Source organism: Nerophis ophidion, linkage group LG08 (assembly GCF_033978795.1).
Source record: "Nerophis ophidion isolate RoL-2023_Sa linkage group LG08, RoL_Noph_v1.0, whole genome shotgun sequence".
Lineage (NCBI taxonomy): Eukaryota > Metazoa > Chordata > Actinopteri > Syngnathiformes > Syngnathidae > Nerophis > Nerophis ophidion.
Genome location: NC_084618.1, coordinates 42,305,341 through 42,322,558, shown reverse-complemented (window position 1 = coordinate 42,322,558; position 17,218 = coordinate 42,305,341). Strand labels below are relative to the sequence as shown.

The following is a 17,218-nucleotide window of genomic DNA, read 5'->3' as shown; positions in this document are numbered from 1 at the left end:
TATGATTTTGCTTCCTGGTTTCCATGACCCACCTTATCTTGCCTCTGATTGGCCAGTTCTTAATGTTTCGCCCTAATCTTAGCCAATTGGGACTCATCATACGAACGCCAACCAATCATGGATTTGGGGGGGGGCTAGGAATTCACTGGGGAGCCAAGGGGGCGCCAGCCTGCAAAAGTCTGTAAACAAAGGTATTGTTTAGACTCTAAACAATACCTTTGTTTACATAATATTTAACACAACAAAGGTCCAATTACTAGACACTCCTGTGTTGCACCACATTCGCAAGTATTTAAAAAAATTATATAACAAAAAACAATTCGCAGGTATAAAAAAAAAAAATTTCTTCAATAAAAAAAGTTGGGACCTAGTGTGTGAATGTAAGTGTGAATGTTGTCTGTTTATCTGTATTGGCCCTGCGATGGGGTGGCGACTTGTCCAGGGTGTACGCTGCCTTTGGCCCGAATGCAGCTGAGATAGGCTCCAGCACGATAGAAATGGTCATTTCCGTCCACTTCCATAGTTTTTTGGATACAGTGTTCACTCATTTGACGCTGGGTTTACGTTCCAAAAAATACCCGCTTTAAGTGAAATCCTTATAGTAGAACATTTAGTTTTTTTATATGTGTTTTCATTCATTGTATATTTTTTTCGTTTACACCAGGGGTGTCAAAGTAATTTCAGCTCAGGTGCCGCATGGAGGAAAATCTATTACCAAATGGGTCGAATGGTAAAACCATAGCATGATAACTTAAAAATAAAGACAACTCCAGGTTGTTTTCTTTGTTTTACTTTGGCCAAAAATAGAACAAACACCTTCTGAAAATGTACAAATGACAAATAATCCTCTGGACAAAACACTTCAAGTTTGTTGAACATTCTGAGGAATTTGGTGCAGTTTCAAAAACACTTTCTCTCAGTGTATCTAGCAAGGATAAAATTTTAAATCGCAGTCTTTCTGGGATTGAACAAAAAACACATGTAAACTCTTCTAGATATCAAATACCTCCTTTGTCATGTCCACGTATCAAAGTAGTGCTAACTCAACAAACTTTTTCGTGTTTGACAAAGACATTGTGGGGCAACGAGGGTGTCAAATGACGATGTGTTTGAAGCAGACGACATAAAACGGCAGGTTTTAAGTTTCATGTGGGTCGAGGAGGAGGAGCCACAGCCCCCCTTTACAGTGTACCGCTTGCTTGGCCCCGGTTTAATCCGTTTGCTTGCCAACATAATTGCTATTGTGACATCCAGTGGACACATTTAAAACAACAGTTTCTTTCATAAAAAAAACAAAGCAGCTCATTTTATTCCTTGGAAAACTCATCTCGCGGGCCGCATAAAACCTGTTTGCGGGCCTAATCCAGCCCGGGGGCCGTGGGTTTGACACCCCTGGTTTACACTATATTTGTGTAAACCAGGGGTTTATACGTATATATATATATATATATATATACACGTGTGTGTATATATATATATATATATATATATATATACACACACGTATATGTATATAGATACGTATACATATATATATATATATATATATATATATATATATATATATATATATATATATATATATATATATATATATATTAGGGGTGTGGGAAAAAAATCGAATACGTTGTGCGATTCAGAATCGATTTTCATTTTAAAAATTATTATTTTTTTTATATTTTATTATTATCTTTTTTAATCAATCCAACAAACCACTACACAGCAATACCATAACAATGCAATCCAATTCCAAAACCAAACCTGACCCAGCAACACTCAGAACTGCAGTAAACAAAGCAATTGAGAGGAGACACAAACACGACAGAACAAACCAAAAGTAGTGAAACAAAAATAAATATTATCAACAACAGTATCAATATTAGTTATAATTTAGGCATAGAAGTGATTAAAAATCCATTTTACATTATCATTAGACATTTATAAAAATTTAGAAAAAGAACAATCGTGTCACAGCGGCTTACACTTACATAGCATCCATAAGCTTGACAACACACAGTGTCCAATGTTTTCACAAAGATAAAATGAGTCATATTTCTGATTCGTTTAATAGTTAAAACAAATTTACATTATTGTCCTTTACAATTATAAAAGCTTTTTTTTTTTTAATCTACTACTCTGCTAGCATGTCAGCAGACTGGGGTAGATCCTGCTAAAATCCTATGTATTGAATGAATACAGAATCATTTTGAATCGGAAAAATATTGTTTTTGAATCGAGAATCGCGTTGAATCGAAAAAATCGATATATTATTGAATCGTGAACCAAGAATCGATATTGAATCGAATCCCGGGACACCCAGAGATTCGCAGCCCTAATATGTATATATGTTTTTTTCATTTACAGGTTTGTTTTTTTATTATGTTTTTTTCATTGACAGTACTGTATAGTACAGGTGCTGTTCATATTATTAGAATATCATGAAAAAGTTGATTTATTTCAGTACTTATATTCAGAACGGGAAACTTACATATTATATCAATTCATTACACACATAGTGATATATTTGAAATGTTTATTTCTGTAAATTTTGATGATTAGTACTGACAATTACTGAAAATCCTAAATTCAGTATCTCAGAAAATTAAATATTAGTTACGACTAGTACCAAAAAATATTTTTTAGAAATGTGGGCCAACTGAAAAGTATGAACATGGAAAGTTTCAGCATGTACGGCAATCAATACTTAGTTGCAGCTCCTTTTCCCTGAATTGCTGCAGCAATACGGCGTGGCATGGAGTCGACCTGTCTCTTGCGCTCCTCAGGTGTTATGAGAGCCCAGGTTGCTTTAATAGTGGCCTTCAGCTCTTCAGCATTGTTGGGTCTGGCATCTCGCATCTTCCGCTTCACAATACCCCATAGGTTTTCTATGGGGTTAAGGTCAGGTGAGTTTGCAGGCCAATCAAGAACAGGGATACCATGGCCCTTAAACCAGGTACTGGTAGATTTGGCACTGTGTGCAGGTGCCAAGTCATGTTGGAAAATGAAATCTTCACCTCCATAAAATTGGTCCGCGGCAGGCAGCATAAAGTGTTCTAAAACTTCCTGGTAGACTGCTGCATTGACCCTAGACCTCAGGAAACACAGTGGACCAACACCAGCAGATGACATGGCAACCCAGACCATTACCGATTGTGGAAATTTGACACTGGACTTCAGGCAACGCGGATTCTGTGCCTCTCCTGTCTTCCTCCAGACTCTGGGACTTTGATTTCCAAAGGAGATACAAAATTTACTTTCATCTGAAAACATAACTTTGGACCACTCAGCAGCAGTCCAGTCCTTTTTGTCTTGAGCCCAAGCGAGACGCTTTTGACGTTGTCTCTTATTCAAGAGCGGCTTTACACAAGGAATGCGACAGCTGAAGCCCATATCTTGCATACGTCGGTGCGTGGTGGTTCTTGAAGCACTGACTCCAGCTGCAGTCCACTCTTTGTGGATCTCCCCCACATTTTTGAATCGGTTTTGTTTGACAATACTATCCCTCTTGCTTGTACACTTTTTTCTACCACATCTTTGTCTTCCCTTCGCCTCTCTATTAATGTGCTTGGACACAGAGCTCTGGGAACATCCAACCTCTTTGGCAATGACCTTTTGTGTCTTGCCCTACTTCTTTAAAGTATCAATGGTCATCTTTTGGACAGTTGTCACGTCAGCAGTCTTCCCCATGATTGTGTGTCATACAAAACCAAAACGAGAGACCATTTAAAGGCTTTTCCAGGTGTTTTGAGTTAGTTAGCTAATTAGAGTGTGGCACCAGGTGTCTTCAATATCTGACCTTTTCACCAAATTCTAATTTTCTGAGATGTTGAATTTAGGGTTTTCATTGGTTGTCAGCTATAATCATCTCCTTTTTGGCAAAAAACACTTGAAATGTATCAGTCTGTTTGGAATGAATGTATACATTCTACAAGTTTGACTTTCTAAATGGAATTAATGAAATAAATCAACTTTTTCATGATATTCTAATATGACCAGCACTTGTATATGTATGCTCGCATCAAACAATTTTGTAAATTAGGCTAGCTGAATGCATTCTGTACTGTACAGCACATGTACCATGAGCACTAGCTTAGCTTCACTACCTTATGGCACTCTCGTCTGACTTGCCTTTGAGTTTATCCTTATCGCCACGTATGATACCTTGGTACAGTCGCGATCGAAAGTTTACATACACTTGTAAAGAACATAATGTCATGGCTGACTGTAGTTTCCAATATTTTCTACAACTCTTAATTTTTTGTGATAGAAGGATTGGAGCACATACTTGTTGGTCACAAAAAACATTCATGAAGTTTGCTTCTTCTATGAATTTATTATGGGTCTACTGAAAATGTGACCAAATCTGCTGGCTCAAAAGTATACATACAGCAATGTTAATATTTGGTTACATGTCCCTTGGCAAGTTTCACTGCAATAAGGCACTTTTGGTAGCCATCCCAAAACTTCTGGTTGAATTTTTGACCACTCCATCCATCCATCCATTTTCTACCGCTTATTCCCTTTTGGGGTCGCGGGGGGCGCTGGCGCCTATCTCAGCTACACTCCTCTTGACAAAAATTTGGTGCAGTTCAGCTAAATTTGTTGGTTTTCTGACATGGACTTGTTTCTTCAGCATTATCCACACGTTTAGGTCAGGACTATGGGAAGGCCATTCTAAAACCTTAATTTTAGCCTGATTTAGCCATTCCTTTACCACTTCTGATGTGTGTTTGGGGTCATTGTCCTGTTGGAACACCTAACTGCGCCCAAGACCCAACCTCCGGGCGGATGATTTTAGGTTGTCCTGAAGAATTTGGAGGTAATCCTCCTTTTTCATTGTCCCATTTACTCTCTGTAAAGTACCAGTTCCATTGGCAGCAAGATAGGCCCAGAGCATAATACTACAACCCCCATGCTTGACAGTGCCCAGAGCATAATACTACTACCACCATGCTTGACAGTGGGAATGGTGTTCCTGGGATTAAAGGCCTCATCTTTTGTCCTCCAAACATATTGCTGGATATTGTGGCCAAACAGCTACATTTTTGTTTCATCTGACCACAGAACTTTCCTACAAAAGGTCTTATCGTTGTCCATGTGATGTTAGATGAAAACTTGTTGGTCGTCTTCCTTCCGGTAGAAGTGTGTGGTTTGTGTTTCTACCACATTTCACAGTTCAGGCTAGTTTATACAAATCAGGCTGATGACCTATGGAGGAGTGGTTTACTATATTTCCACACTGATACCATGTAAATAAACAGACATTTGGCCCTTTTCAACCGAATAAACAAAATCATTTTCAACTCATATTCAGTTGAATATGCTATAAACAAAACATATTTGATATTCAAACTGTAAAGGTTTTATTTATTTTGCAAATAATCATTAACTTTAGAATTTGATGCCAGCAACACGTGACAAAGAAGTTGGGAAAGGTGGCCATAAATACTGATAAAGTTGAGGAATGCTCATCAAACACTTATTTGGAACATCCCACAGGTGGGCAGGCTAATTGGGAACAGGTGGGTGCCATGAATGCGAATAAAAGCAGCTTCCGTGAAATGCTCAGTCATTCACAAACAAGGATGGGGTGAGGGTCACCACTTTGTAGGCAAATTGTCGAACAGTTTTAGAACAACATTTCTCAACGAGCTATTGCAAATCATTTAGGGATTTTACCATCTACGGTGCAGAAAATCATCAAAAGGTTCAGAGAATCTGGAGAAATCACTGCACGTAAGCGATGATATTACAGACCTTTGATCGCTCAGGCCGTACTGCATCAAAAACCGACATCAGTGTGTATCACCACATGGGCTCAGGAACACTTCATAAAACCATTGGCAGTAACTACAGTTGGTCGCTACATCTGTAAGTGCAAGTAAAATGTCTACTATGCAAAGCCAAACCCATTTATCAACAGCACCCAGAAACGCTGCCCGCTTCGCTGGGCCTGAGCTCATCTAAGATGGACTGATGCAAATGGGAGAGGTGTTCTGTGATCTGACAAGTCCACATTTCCAATTATATTTGGAAACTGTGGACGTGGTGTCCTCCGGAACAAAGAGGAAAATAACCATCCGAATTGTTATGGGCGCAAAGTTCAAAAGCCAGCATCCGTGATGGTATGGGGGTGTATTAGTGCCCAAGGCATGGGTAACTTACACATCTGTGAAGGCACCATTAATGCTGAAAGGTCCATACAGGTTTTGGAGCAACATATGTTGTCATCCAAGCAACGTTATCATGGACGCCCCTGCTTATTTCAGCAAGACAATGCCAAGCATTGTGTTACAACAGCGTGGGTTCGTAGTAAAAGAGTGCGGGTACTTTCCTGGCCCGCCTACAGTCCAGACCTGTCTCCCATCGAAAATGTGGGGCGCATTATGAAGCGTAAAATAGGACAGCGGAGACCCCGGACTGTTGAACGACTGAAGCTGTACATAAAACAAGAATGGGAAAGAATTCCACTTTCAAAGCTTCAACAATAAGTTTTCTCAGTTCCCAAAGGTTTATTGAGTGTTGTTAAAAGAAAAGGTGATGTAACACAGTGGTGAACATGCCCTTTCCCAACTACTTTGGCACGTGTTGCAGCCATGAAATTCGAAGTTAGTTATTTGCAAAAAAAAAAATTGTTTTTGAGTTTGAACAGCAAATATCTTGTCTTTGCAGTGCATTCAACTGAATATGAGTTGAAAATGATTTGCAAATCTTTGTATTCCATTTATCCATTTACATCTAACACACTTTCCCAACTCATATGGAAACAGGGTTTGTATTTTACGATGATCAAAGCTTGTTGGTGCGACCAATAAAGCAAATGAAGGAGGAGGAAATATGGGCTCTCTGCTGGTTGTTCAGGGGAGTGTGTAGGTCACCATTCATTTGTGCATCTGGTTTGTGGTAGGAATGTCTCATCGACACAAAAGCAAAAAAGCGATCCACATATGCAAAATCAATACAAATACAAATACTAAAATCAAGCATATCTATATATAAATCTCAAAAATATATTTACAAATACACGTTTATTTATCCAAATTGTTGATTTATTTGTAGGTCAAATTTTTATATTTATAAATATGTGTGTATGTTTTCAACTCGCAAAAATAGATTTACAAATATGCGTTTAATTGCACAAATTATTCATTTTTGTGTAAATCACATTTGTATTTATTAATATATGCATATGTATTATCATATTGTACTATATATATATATATATATATATACATATATACTGTATATATATATATATATATATATATATATATGTTGATGTGAGACAATTTGTATTTATTAATATATGCATATGTATTATCATATTGTACTACATATGTATATATATATATATATATATATATATATATATATATATATATATATATATATATATATATATATGCAAAATATGATAAGGGTATCGCAACTGGCTCACCTTTACAGGTACTCGCCCCTGCACCATCTGTGAGCCTGTGGCCTCGCTCTCTTCATCTCTCCTTCTATCAAGGCACCGTCGGGACTCTGCATGGCAGGGACGTCCTCCTCCTTGACCCAAGACTAAGCTTGACCGCATACCTTAACTGGACATCAGTTGGTTGGCATCAGAAGGTTCTCAAATGGGCACCCCCCGTCATTAACGTTTCGTCGAATTAAGCCCATGACGCTTCGGAGGGGCTCGAAGGCAGATCCAGCGTCCTGGCTCTACCCCTGCTGAATGCCACCCAACTTTATGTCCCTAGTCCTTCAGTAGGTCGGCTCTGCCATCGCACCTTTCTTTGTATCCAAATCCAGCGTGATGCTTCTTCTGCCCTTTTAGTGGTGTTGGCTACCAGCCGCTTCCTAGCCAGCCCCTCTATCCCCAGCAGTCCAAGGGCTCTCCAGAGCGACCGCCCCGCAAAGCCTCTACAGCCCACCTCCACCGGTAGGTTCCAGGCCTTCCATCCATTTAGCTGGCTCTTGAGGATGAGGGTTTGGTATTTTTTGAGTTTGCGTTCATACGCCTCCTCTATCGTCTCTTCCCAGGGTACTGTCAGCTCGATAAGCACCACCTGTTTGATTCCTTTAGACCACAGAACAATATCAGGTCTCAGGGTAGTGTGGGCTATCTCCTCTGGGAATTTCAGCTGCTTCTTCAGGTCGACCCGCATCTCCCAGTCGCTTGCCGTGGCCAGGATTCCTTTGTTCCTCTCTCCTGCTGCTGCGCTTTCACCTGCCGTGATGAAGTGGATGAAGCGAGGCCCATTAGAGAGCTGCCTTGTCCTCTTCCTGGCCTGCTCAACACCCTCTGCCAGCTGAGCAAGGATCTGGTCATGACGCCACCGGAACTTGCCATCTGCTAAACTTGAGTGACAAGAGGAGAGGACATGGCTATCTTTCCGCAGAGTGTACAGCTGGGACTCTCTACCATTCCCCAAGTATGGAGGTTTGATGGGGTGGGCAGGACATCATATGTAGGACACAGCAGGAACTTAATCCGGTGGCCTTCCATGCTCCAGATGTCCTTCCAGGTTAGAGATCTGTCTTTTACACTCTCCCATCTAGTCCAGCTGCATTGCTTGTTCATGGTTACTTGCTTGACATGCCGGCTTTCCTCTTCAGCCTTTCGAACCTCCCTCTGCACCAAGCCTCGCCGCTCCTTTGGGTCAGCTTTGTTCCAATTTGTTCTGGAAGAGCAACCCAGACCAAGTCTTCCCTGGGCTACTGATCCCACAATGTCCGCGTGATGCAGTCGATCCTCCGCCTCCCTCAGTGCTTCGCTAGCTGACCACTTTATGCCTGACCTGACGACAATGCCTGCTTGTCATACTCGCTCGTCTTTGCTGTCTCGTAGCATCATGGCCTGGCGTGTTTTTGTCACCTCGTACTCCTCCACCACTGATGTTATTGGCAGCTGTATCTTGCTTCCTGTGCTGAACAGTCCAATGGAACAGAAGCTTCTTGAGACCCCCAGCCATCTCCTCAAGTAGGTGTTCAACTTCCTCTCCAAACTCTCAACTGTGGATACAGGTACCTCATAAACTAGGAGTGGCCAGAGCAGACGGGGGAGAACCCCATGTTGGTAACCCCAGGCCTTATACTTGCCCGGGAGGTCGCTCTTTTCTAGGGATGTCATCCAGGCTTCTGCTTGGCTAAGCATTTCTTTCACACTCAGTCGGTCATTGAGATCTGCCCTGTACCACTTCCCCAAGCACTTCACAGGTTTCTCTTGGACAGTTGGGATGATGTTCTCCCTGATCTTGAAGTGAAACCATTCCTGAACACGCCCTTTTTTCAGAACTAGGCTTCTGGAGTTTGCCGGTTTGAACTCCATCCTTGCCCAATTAGTGAGCTCAATCAGGTCCTCCAAAATGCATCTTCCTTCTGGCACTGATCTTGCTGTGATGGTAATGTCGTCCATGAACGCTCTAATGGGTAGCATCTGGATTCCGCTTGCAAGGACTGCGCCTCGACATAACTTCTCTGCCGACTTGACAAGAAGGTTCATCGCTGCAGAAAATAAAATCACTGAAATTGTGCAGCCAGTGACAATGCCCACTTCTATTCTCATACACATACATATATATACATATATATACATATATACTGTATATATATATATATATATATATATATGTTGATGTGAGACAATTTTACTTCCATAGCGGGCGAGTTCACGCTCGCCTTGGGCGTCAAATGACCTGAGCATAGAAATATAGTACACCACTCCTCAATACGTCGTCAGTCTGATTTGTATAAAGTAGCCTAAACTGTGAAATGTGGTAGAAACACAAACCCACACACTTCTACAGGAACCTCTAGTTGCCGGAACCAGAAGTTCCTGAAATTTTGGTGGAAAAGGGCCTACTAATAATAGGTCAGTTATTTTACTAAAATGTAAGTGAATAAAAATACAAAGAAATTGGGGCAGCACAGTGGTACAGGGGTAAGTGCGTCTGCCTCACAATACAAAGGTCCTAGGTTCGATCTTGCGCTCGGGATCTTTCAGTGTGGCGTTTGCATGTTCTCCCCGTGAATGCGTGGGTTTCCTCCGGGTACTCCGGCTTCCTCCCACATCCAAAAGACATGCACTTGGGGATAAGATAATTGGCAACACTAAAAAATGGGCCCGAGTGTGTGAATGTGGGTGTGAATGTTGTCTATCTGTGCTGGCCCTGTGATGAGGTGGCGACTTGTCCAGGGTGTACTCCGCCTTCCGCCTGAATGCAGCAGAGATAGGTTCCAGCGACCCCTAAAGGGACAAGCGGTAAAAAATGGATGGATGGATGAATGGATGTACCAAATTGTTCATAAATAGTCAGGCTTTTGTCCGCAATGTCCAACAGTCAGAAAGTCGTCCTCTCAGTAAATGATAAATTCATGAGGGTCAGGTGATTCCTTTTGGTCCATTTAAGCTGTAATTAATAATATATAAATAATACATGTTTGTGTTTATCTCCCGCAGACAACTCAATCATATCAGCTTTAGCGTTAGCACTAGCATTCTGTTCACTAGCTACACAAAAGGAGTGTCACTGACTACTTTTACAACATGTAATAAAGTAAATAGTTAATATTTACCTTAGTTCCACTCGTTTACTGCCTCCTTTATTTTGCTTAGGGCGTTCCCTCCAGTCGGGCTTCATACTCCTCCCTAAATACGTTAAGAGTCTGTCCACCTTCTCGTAGTTTCATGTATCGAAATGAAGTTTGTAAAAATGTTAAATAATATTAAACTGTGTATAGTTTAAAGGGTACGGCGGAGTAAAAACATTCCAAGATAGTACCACTGATCAGCATTCTTCACCATAAAGATGCTCCACAAAAGTTCCTGCATTTTGAAAGCTCCTTTGGTTCTTCTTTCTCTTTGTTGTCAAGTTTGTTGTAATAGAAATACACAAAAAATAAGAAATAAAGAAGTCTTCCTCACACAATGTGCAATGGCGGTCGTTTGATTGAAAAATAAGCTTAAGGAACGCTCCCAACGGTGTTCGACAGCATAGTCCGACCTGAAAAGGTTCCAGGTTGCTAAGAAAAGTCCCACCTTGCTAGAAGGAACTCCGAAAGGTTCCTGCAGAACTAAATCTACCCGGGTAGTTTTTGGTGGAAACACAGGGGGAACTTTAATTACCTGGGTAAGTGGGGAAGTTTCTGAAAAAGTTCCTGCAGTGGGAAAGGACCTCGTGAAAGAACTGGTCGTTAGTTTGTTGGTGTTTAATTCAGACGTAGCAACATCCTGACACTTCCACCGTGTCCCTCAAACCCAGCAGCTTCCCCAACTAAAACTGTGTGTAGCGCTCCCTAGCTCATACACTACTGTCATCTAGTGCAGTGATTTTCAACCTTTTTTCAGCCAAGGCACATTTTTTGCTTTGAAGAAATCCTGGGGCACACCACCAGCAGAAATCATTAAAAAAACAAACTCAGTTGAAAGTTAACTGTTGACTTTAAACCAACCATGCATCACTATAGCTCTTGTTTCAAAGTAGGTGTACTGTCATTTGTTATTTTCCTGTGTGTAGTGTTTTAGTCAGTATCTTACGCTCCTATTTTGGTGGCTTTTTCTCTTTTTGGTATTTTTCTGTAGCAGTTTCATGTCGTGTGTAGTGTTTTAGTCTGTGTCTTACGCTCCTTAGTTTCTGTCTTACGCTCCTATTTTGGTGGCTTTTTCTCTTTTTGGTATTTTCTTGTAGCAGTTTCATGTCTTCCTTTGAGCGATATTTCCCGCATCCACTTTATTTTTGCAATCAAGAATATTTCAGTTATTTTTATCCTTTGTTGTGGGAATATTGTTGATTGTCATTTCATGTTCGGATGAACATTGTGGAGGGTAAGTCTTTGCCGTTGTCCAGCATTCTGTTTTTGTTTACTTTGTAGCCATTTCAGTTTTAGTTTCGTTCTGAATAGCCTTCCCTAAACTTCAATGTCTTTTCTGAAGGGCACTTACCTTTTGTTTAATTTTGGTTTAAGCATTAGACACCTTTTTACCTGCACTCTGCCGCCCGCTGTTTCCGACATCTACAGAGCAATTAGCTACCGGCTGAAGAAGAAGAAGAAAATATAGTAATTTTGATACTAGGCTAATATAAACACTTATCATGTGTTGACTTCATTATATCACTTATAGAAGGCTTTTGATTTTTTGCGGCTCCAGACACATTTTATTTGTATTTTTTGTACAATACGGCTTTTTCAACATTTTGGGTTGCCGACCTCTGCCCTAACTAAATACAGTGGGGCAAAAAAGTATTTAGTCAGCCACCGATTGTGCAAGTTCTCCCACTTAAAATGATGACAGAGGTCTGTAATTTTCATCATAGGTACACTTCAACTTTGAGAGACAGAATGTGAAAAAAATATCCAGGAATTCACATTGTAGGAATTTTAAAGAATTTATTTGTAAATTATGGTGGAAAATAGGTATTTGGTCACTTCAAACAAGGAAGATCTCTGGCTCACACAGACCTGTAACTTCTTTTTTAAGAAGCTCATCTGTCCCCCACTCGTTACCTGTATTAATGGAACCTGTTTGAACTCGTTATCTGTATAAAAGACACCTGTCCACAGCCTCCAACAGTCAGACTCCAAACTCCACTATGGCCAAGACCAAAGAGCTGTCGAAGGACACCAGGAAAAGAATTGTAGACCTGCACCAGACTGGGAAGAGTGAATTTACAATGGGCAAGCAGCTTGGTGTGAAAAAATTGGAGCAATTATCAGAAAATGGAAGACATACAAAACCACTGATTATCTCCCTCGATCTGGGGCTCCACGCAAGATGTCATCCCGTGGGGTCAAAATGATCATGAGAACGGTGAGCAAAAATCCCAGAACCACACGGGGGGACCTGGTGAATGACCTGCAGAGAGCTGGGACCAATGTAACAAAGGTTACCATCCGTAACACACTACGCCGACAGAGAATCAAAACCTGCAGTGCCAGGCGTGTCCTCCTGCTTAAGCCAGTGCATGTCCAGGCCCGTCTGAAGTTTGCCACAGAGCACATGGCTGATACAGCAGATGATTGAGAGAATGTCATGTGGTCAGATGAAACCAAAATAGAACTTTTTGGTATAAACTTAACTCGTCGTGTTTGGAGGAAGAAGAATACTGAGTTGCATCCCAAGAACACCACACCTACTGTGAAGCATGGGGTGGGAACCTCATGCTTCGGGGCTGTTTTCCTGCTAAGGGGACAGGACGACTGATCCGTGTTAAGGAAAGAATGAATGGGGCCATGTATCGTGAGATTTTGAGCCAAAACCTCCTTTCATCATTGAGAGCTTTGAATGGTTGACCAAATACTTATTTTCCACCATAATTTACAAATACATTCTTAAAAATTCCTACAATGTGTATCCCTGGATTTTTTTTTCACATTCTGTCTCTCACAGTTGAAGTGTACCTATGATGAAAATTATATATATATCTGTCATCATTTTAAGTGGGAGAACTTGCACAATCGGTGGCTGACTAAATACTTTTTTGCCCCACTGTAAGCTTGCATTTCAATCTCATAATTGAAATGTTGAATATTTGTAAGAAATATTTTAGATATCCAAATACTTTACGCGCACATACGTTATTGTTTTAATATTTTTTTGGACCAAAGTCATAAAACAGCAGGAAATTGTTTACACGTGTGTTGTAAACGGATCAGGCAGCTCAGTGAATCAGGCAGTGACAAGAGAACAATGTTCTTGAATAGGACTTGCTCCTAAAAACAAAGAAAAAACAACGCTGGGTTCTCACTGATAAGAGATGGTAGTGACATGAATCTGCATGCTTACGATCACCCCCACTTGATGCTGACTCAGTGTGGTGAGTTTGAGTACTACTGTAGAAGGCCTCTAGAAGTGTTATCCCGATACCAATATTTTGGTACCAGTACCAAAATGTATTTCGATACTTTTCTAAATAAAAAGGACCACAACATTTTTTATTATTGGCTTTATTTTTAAAAAAAAATCTTACTGTACATTAATCATTTGTTTCTTATTGCAAGTTTGTCCTTAAATAACATGATGAAAATACAAAGCAACTTGTATTTTATTAGTAAGTAAGCAAACAAAGGCTCCTAATTTAGTCTGCTGACATATGCAGTAACATATTGTGTCATTTATCATTTTATAAATTTTGTCGAAATTATTAAGGACAAGTGGTAGAAAAGGTATTATTAATCTATTTGTTCATTTACTGTTAATATCTGATTACATTCTCTTTTAACATGTTCTAACTACACTTCTGTTCAAATTTAATAATCACTTTTTGTTGTTTGAAACCTTACATTAGTTTTGGATGATACCACAAATTTGGGTATCAATCCGATACCAAGTAGTTACAGGATCATACATTCCGCATGTGTTCAGGGACATATTTCTTGAGTTTATAAACATACTATAATTTTTTTTTTAAAAACGATAGAAGATTTAGTGATGCTAAAAAAGATCAATGTAATTACAGTAGTATCGACTAAATATGCTCTTGTACTTGGTATCATTACAGTGGATGTTAGGTGTAGATCCACCAATGGCGTTTGTTTACATTATGACGCCGGTGAGTTACGGAGTGTAGTGAAGCATGTTTCGCTATCCCTCATGATACTTGTAAGAAACATACTTTATTCGTCGCCATGGAGGCGAGGATTAGAAGTAGCTAAAACACTGCAGACTGTGAATTGACTTTAGCTGCTAGCTAGCTCGCCGTGTCTTAAAGCACCTCTTCCTGAGGGCGTTTCAGTGTTATAACTTCACCTTTATCTTTAGTTTTTAAGCCAAAATGAGTTCATTCTCCCTTTTCTGTCTACACAGTGTCTGCTAGTCAGTACTCCGTGATTGGGCGCTGCCGAACACGCTCGTGGGGGTTACTTTTTAAGAGGCAGTATAGTACCAAATATGATTCATTAGTATCGCGGTACTATACTATTACGGGTATACCGTACAACCCTAGCCTCCAGTATGATTCTTCCATACTTATAGTCTAATAAGCAAAAATAATGACGTCACACTTACATTACACAGAGTGTAGATTCTGCTTATAGAAGTAAAAAAAAGTCCAGCCATTTTCTACCGCTTGTCCCTCTCAGCTTTTGGGGGGGGGGGGGGGGCCTTGGTGTAAAAATGTTTCTGCAAACATTTTGGCAACATGCAGACCAGCCAGTAAGCCATGTTCGCCCTCACCTTCCAGCAAGGAAAGCCAAACTGCAGAAAATTTGGCAGCCTCATGATAGGTTTCTGCGCTGTATTTGATCGAGAAATGCACAAAATTTGTGATTTTAATTCAAGTAAATGTAAAAAAAAACCCTAAAAACGATTGTAATCATGAAAAAAATACATTCACAACAGTTTCATTGACAAATATGAATATTAATTTTCTTTTTAGATGAGAGCAAAAAAACAGTGTTAATATTAGTATTAAAAATAATTGAATGTTGACAGTAGTGTTACTTTTATGCTCCGACACCACCAAATTTGAATAGTAAAAAACGAACAAACACGAGAAAAGGGAATGTTATAATGGAATCAAGAATATTCAAGATAGCTGGAGGTCACGAGCCCCCTCTGAAGGAGTTGTGACAAAGAAAGTCGGGGTTCCATGGTATCGCATCTGTTGAAGAACAAAACAGGTATTGGCTGCCTTTTATATACTTAAACAAACTGTTAAAGTGTAGCAATTCATGAACATTGTAATAATTAATTGGCTATAATGATCAATTCCAGTCACACACTGGTAGTAGTGACTGTGAAGCCCCCAGTTATTCACATTTACATTGTATAAGGTTACATTACAAATAGATGTACCGGTACCTGTATATGTTGAATAGTTCTGTCAATGACATGGGCCTTCAGCAACGTTACAGTGCAGCCTCCAAATCCTCCGCCGGTCATCCTGCTGCCAAATACTCCGTTCACCTCCATGGCGGCAGACACCAAACCATCCAAGTCCTTACAGCTCACCTCATATAAATCCCTGACAAAATTGTACCACAGCCATCAGTCGAGTAACCACAGACTTCTATTAACAGTCTAGTCTAAAAAATATATATATAAATAAATGTGTGCAGTGCCTGTTAAGAACTCATTAACAATGAAGAAAATGAGAATAGTACATATATAGTTGCAGCCATAAAAACCTTTTTTAAAATCTGTCCTATCCAGCAAACCATCTCTCCCGAAATCTGCAAATCAGGCCTGTACGGTAGAATGGCCAAAAGTAAGTCATTCCTTCGTAAAACGTTGCCAAAATGTACCTAAAATACTCTCATCTGACATCACATGGACAAAGATAAGACCTTCTGGAGGAAAGTTCTGTGGTCACATGAAACAAATATTGAGCTGTTTAGCCACAATACCCAGCAATATGTTTGGAGGAGAAAAGGTAAAACCTTTAATCCCAGGAACACCATACCTACCTCGGGGCTTGTTTTACTGCAAATGGAACTGGTGCTTTACAGATAGTAAATGGGACAGTGAAAAAGGAGGATTACCTCCAAATTCTTCAGGTAAAATCATCAGCTCGGGTGTTGGATCTTGGGCGCAACCAGACAATGACCCCAAACACATGTCAAAAGTGGTAAAGGAATGGCTAAATCAGGCTAGAATTAAGGTTTTAGAATGGCCCTACCAAAGTCCTGACTTAAACGTGTGGACAATGCTGACGAAACAAGTCAATGTCAGAAAATCGACAAATTTAGTTGTAGCTAAAGCTTGTGGATGGCTACCAAAAGTGCCTCCTTGCAGTGAAACTTGCCAAGGGACATGTAACCAAACATTAACCTTGCTGTATGAATACATTTGACTCAGCAGATTTGGTCACACTTTCAGAAGACCCATAATAAATTCATAAAAGAACCACATTTGATTGAATGTTTTTGTGTGACCAACAAGTATGTGCTCCAATCACTCTATCCCAAAAAAAAAGTTGTAGAAATTTTTGGAAACTCAAGACAGCCATGACATTATGTTCTTTACAAGTGTATGTAAACTTTTGACCACAACTGTGTATATACATGCACATACATATATACATTTGTTTTAGCTAAGTGTTTATGGCCAGTATAGTTTTACTAACATAGTATATATGTTCTGGTCACATATGGGATGCAAGTCACATGGTTTTACGTCAACACCGGAATTAGTCAAATCAGCAGTTTGCCTGGCAGGTTTTTCCTGTGTGGTAAAAGAGCGGAATAATGGGGAAGTCCTTCTTTAGCTACCGCCTTGGTTTGTCATATACAGTAT

At 40.0% G+C, this 17,218-nt stretch overlaps 1 protein-coding gene across 1 annotated transcript in view; it reads right to left on the bottom strand.

Annotated features, from left to right (window-relative positions):
- Window positions 1-14,363: 14,363 nt before the first annotated feature.
- galk1 (galactokinase 1) overlaps window positions 14,364-17,218 on the bottom strand; it is a 26,014-nt gene continuing 23,159 nt past the window's right edge. The window contains exons 7-8 of the mRNA XM_061908613.1: window positions 15,785-15,947; window positions 14,364-15,584 (exon numbers count right to left, since the gene is read on the bottom strand). Of these exons, the coding sequence (XP_061764597.1) occupies window positions 15,510-15,584; window positions 15,785-15,947 (238 nt within the window). The 3' untranslated portion in view covers window positions 14,364-15,509. The remainder of the gene's footprint in view (window positions 15,585-15,784; window positions 15,948-17,218) is intronic.